At 38.7% G+C, this 4,085-nt stretch overlaps 1 protein-coding gene across 1 annotated transcript; it reads left to right on the top strand.

Moving 5' to 3' along the window:
- Positions 1 to 206: 206 nt before the first annotated feature.
- Positions 207 to 3,195, top strand: LOC121963518 (procathepsin L-like). The gene is made up of 4 exons (XM_042513805.1): positions 207 to 226; positions 1,131 to 1,265; positions 1,976 to 2,098; positions 3,013 to 3,195. The coding sequence occupies exons 2-4, from the start codon at positions 1,143 to 1,145 to the stop codon at positions 3,178 to 3,180; spliced, it is 414 nt and encodes a 137-aa protein (XP_042369739.1). The 5' UTR covers positions 207 to 226; positions 1,131 to 1,142; the 3' UTR covers positions 3,181 to 3,195.
- Positions 3,196 to 4,085: the final 890 nt, after the last annotated feature.

The raw sequence follows: 4,085 nt of genomic DNA, 5'->3' as shown, positions 1-4,085 counted from the left end.
GAAAAACAGGCTGTCCGGGTTTCCAGGGAGAGGGAATCACGTGCATCCAACGATGACGTCAGACACCGGGGCGGGGCCTCAGTAGTAATAAACAAGGAGCTGACCAATCAGAGAGCTCGGTGGGACGTTATTCAGCTGCCAGTCAGGCCTTTATAAACTTTGTGTACCTCTATCTGAGCTGTGTTTTCTATCTTTCTTCGTTGTCTGCTGCAACCCAAATTAGACAGTAAGTTTATATTTATTCGTTTTAATCGCTTTCTGATGCAAAAATACCTAAACTTGGTGTGTAATTTAGCATTTAAAGGAAAAAATAGTGAGGGATATTCGTGTTTCTTTGGGATTTTTTTCTCGTCGTTTGAGCCTAGAATAAACAACACCCCAGTGCCCGTTTTAAAAAATGTGTATTTGAGCTTATATCTCGTTTAAGTGTATTTTCAGGGGAAAATATGTGATTTTTTTCTTGTTATCCGTCGACATTTGCCATCTTGTTTCATTCGGCTGCCTTTGTCTTCGTCTACCTCCAGTGGAGCCTAAAGCAGCCATTGCTAGTTTATCCCAAACTGTTTAATTTAACATCCATCGGCGGAGGATTTGGTTGAAAAACCCGCCGTCTGACAGCTACCGGGAAAAGTTTTGGTTTTCTTTTCGTTTTCCTGGTGGTAGTTTCGATGTCCAGGCCGCCAGTGTCTTGGCTCTGCGCCGCCGCTGCAGATCCCGTGACTCCCCCTGAAAACAAAAACAGGCTCGCTTTATTGTCGGGATCCGGCGAAGTTTCCGCTCCAAACGGGCAAATTATTCCTGCTCACAGTCATTACATAATCATCACGATCAAACGTTTTTTATTGCTCATTTGGCCTAATTAGTCTCGATGTTTGGGGCCCGGCTTACGGGAAAGGAGTGTACAGTCGGGAATGTGTATTGCAGCTTAAATGCGGAGTCATGGCGAGAACAAGCTGTACCACAGAGTGCATGACAAGTATCACTGTGAAAAAACATCAATGTCGATGGTAAACTTGCATGACTCAACGCTTTTCCTGGAGGAATCGTGTCTTTTGTAATGGGGTGTATTTCCTGCATCCATGATTAACTGGCTTCTCTGGAAACTGACTCCTGACCTGTTTGTTTTGCAGTAGGAAGCAACAATGCTGCCTCTAGCTATAATGGCCGCGTGCCTCAGTGCAGCCCTGTCGGCCCCCAGTCTGGACCCACAGCTGGACGAGCACTGGGATCTGTGGAAGAGCTGGCACAGTAGGAAATATCATGAGGTAATGTATTATTTTCCTCACACAATGTAACATCTGACATGTTGATTGTACTTGAAAAATGTAAGCAAAAATAACTAATGAATAGTCTTAATTAATGCTCACTTTATATTAGGGATTATATTATCAGCTTTGAAATGAAATATAGGAATTGGTCAACATGCTGATATCTGCAGATATCACAAACTGATATATATTTTTGAACATGTACAAAAAATCAACCCTAAGTTTAAGTATTTTTCTTATTTTGCACAATGAATGGATATTGCATACATTGAAATGGTTTGTATAAGAAGTTTACTGTGTTATATATCTGTAGCCTGCAGGTTGCAAACGAGTCAGTCATATTTATATTTTCTTAAACATGTTAATAAGAACCTGCAGCTCTTCATCGCTGGCAAAATCCTCCTTTTGATGATCAGGTTAATTCAGAATAATTTGGTTTACTCAAGTTGCTAACAATTTTAAAAGAACAAGATAAATCCACGTCATTTTTAAGTTGCCACAAAACAGCTAAATTTAATGTAAACATAACTAAAGTAACCATAAATTAAGGTTAATAGTTTTATTTACTTTACCTCTAAAAGGTAATTGGTTTCAAAGATAATTTTATTATTTTAAGAACAGCTTGTCAGGTTTTGCAGTAAGCTGCTCCAGTCTGCCAGTTACCGTGAAAAAAGGTGTAAATATTGATCTTTTTTTTTTCGTTGCAGAAAGAGGAGGGCTGGAGGAGAATGATATGGGAGAAGAACCTGAAGAAGATTGAACTGCACAACCTGGAGCACTCAATGGGCACACACTCTTACCGCCTGGGCATGAACCACTTTGGAGACATGGTGAGAGCGCAGCTTTGACCCACAGATTCATTTCTCACTGGGAAAGACATGCAGGGTTTCCTGGGGAGGTCTAGAAAGCAAATAAAGGAAAACTGATTTGATAACGAGTTAAGCCACAATGTGTGCCCTCAGTTTAACCCTTTAAAACCTGCGCAAACCTGATTACTTTCAAAAACGCCAGAAGCATGCAATGCAAGAAGAAATGACCCAAAATTGTGCAAGAAATTTAAAAAATCCAAGAAAATTACCCTAAAAACGAGTTTAAAAAAGACTTAAGAACATTTTTAACATAATTATATATTTGAGATTATGATAATGTAAATATGTTTTATTTTACCTAGATATTTTTTCCCAACTTTTAAAAAACACTAAATCTACTAAATGTTTGCACTATGTGAAACATTTATTGCCAAGTTGCCCGTTGGGGTTTTCCCATGTTTTTGTTATCGCACAGATTTGTTCAGGGTTCAAAGGGAAGCAGTACAAGAAAAGTGATGTAGCAGACAATAACAGACTATAGATGAAGCAGTAAATCAGCTTTATTCTGTCATAAACCATTTTATATGCTAAACAATATACAAAAACAGGAAAAAAACACAACAAAAAACAGATGGCATTTGGTGTGTGACATAGCTATATGAAGGCAAAAAATGAAATAAAAAGATTGAACAAGCTAGAAATAGAACTGGAGACTGACAAGAATAAAAATACTAAATAATGGCCAAAAAATTTAAATAATTAAAATATTTAGATAAATCTGCAGCTAAAAACACACCCAAGTACCTCTTTTACAGCCAAATACCAGAGCTGCTTTTCTTTTTCTTCTGAAGTCTTCTTGTTGGTGTCTGGGTGAAAACATTTATATAATAGTCAAATCCACATTGTGTAATTTACTCCCTTTTTTCTTTCCACAGACTCACGAGGAGTTCAGGCAGATCATGAACGGCTACAAGGCCAAAGCACAGAGGAAAACCAAGGGGTCCCTGTTCATGGAGCCCAACTACCTGGAGGCCCCACGATCTGTGGACTGGAGGGATAACGGCTACGTCACTCCCGTCAAGGACCAGGTACTAAAGGTTTAATGTCTCGCGTGGTCACCTGGTGACTTGTCAAGGCGTGTTTAAATTTGTTTTGAGTCTTGGCAGGAGTCCTGCGGTTAAATGATTTTGCTGTTTACAGTGAAGGGAGATGTAGAAACAGCTAATTTTTCATGATATTCTGGACTTTTTTATTGTTTTCTTTGTGAAAAACAACTTCAGTTAAGTTTTGTTAGTTTAATCTGGCGGGGAACTCTCTGTATTCTGCACAAAAATTCACCAGGAACATCCAAAGTCAAAGTCATCTTTATTGTTAACTGACATGTTTGTTAGACATACAGGAATTTAAATAGCGTTTCTCTCCAGGCCCACAGTGCAAACAGTAAAAGGACAAAAGAAGACAGAAAAACAAAGAGAAAGAAAAACCTTAAAATATATATGTACATATGTTTTGGACATGTAGACATACTCACTTGTGTACAGTATGGTGCAGTTGGTGGGTGCAAAAAGAAAAAGGGCATGTTTTTCATGTGAGGTAATGTGTTATGTACAACACAGCAGCAGAAACCGAGTTTAAAGTGCAAGTGGCAGTAGTGCAAAAGGTAGCAGCATTATTTAAAGGTGATGATCCATGAGTATCATTTCATAAATGTCAATTTAGGACAAATTAAATATTCAAAAGCTATCTTTACAAAAATGGACATTAATAAAAGTAAAACACTAACATTGTCAGTTGTTGTAAACAAGCTCTTATTTTAATCGCTGTCTTGGCACGACAGGAGATACAAAAGCACGTCCGAATGTCAGCTGTTGTGGGAAATACGATCGCGTCATGTCCAACTTCGACCTGTTGCACTGTTCAAGATTTGCGCATGTGAAACGACGAGGGCGTGCTGTCCACTGAAGAGAATGTTTTGCTTGAACAGAAAGATAAGATGGCCACTTGCAGG

This window comes from Plectropomus leopardus, unplaced genomic scaffold (assembly GCF_008729295.1).
Source record: "Plectropomus leopardus isolate mb unplaced genomic scaffold, YSFRI_Pleo_2.0 unplaced_scaffold11550, whole genome shotgun sequence".
Lineage (NCBI taxonomy): Eukaryota > Metazoa > Chordata > Actinopteri > Perciformes > Serranidae > Plectropomus > Plectropomus leopardus.
Note: the sequence above shows the minus strand (reverse complement) of the source record. Positions and strands in the feature narration are given on the sequence as shown.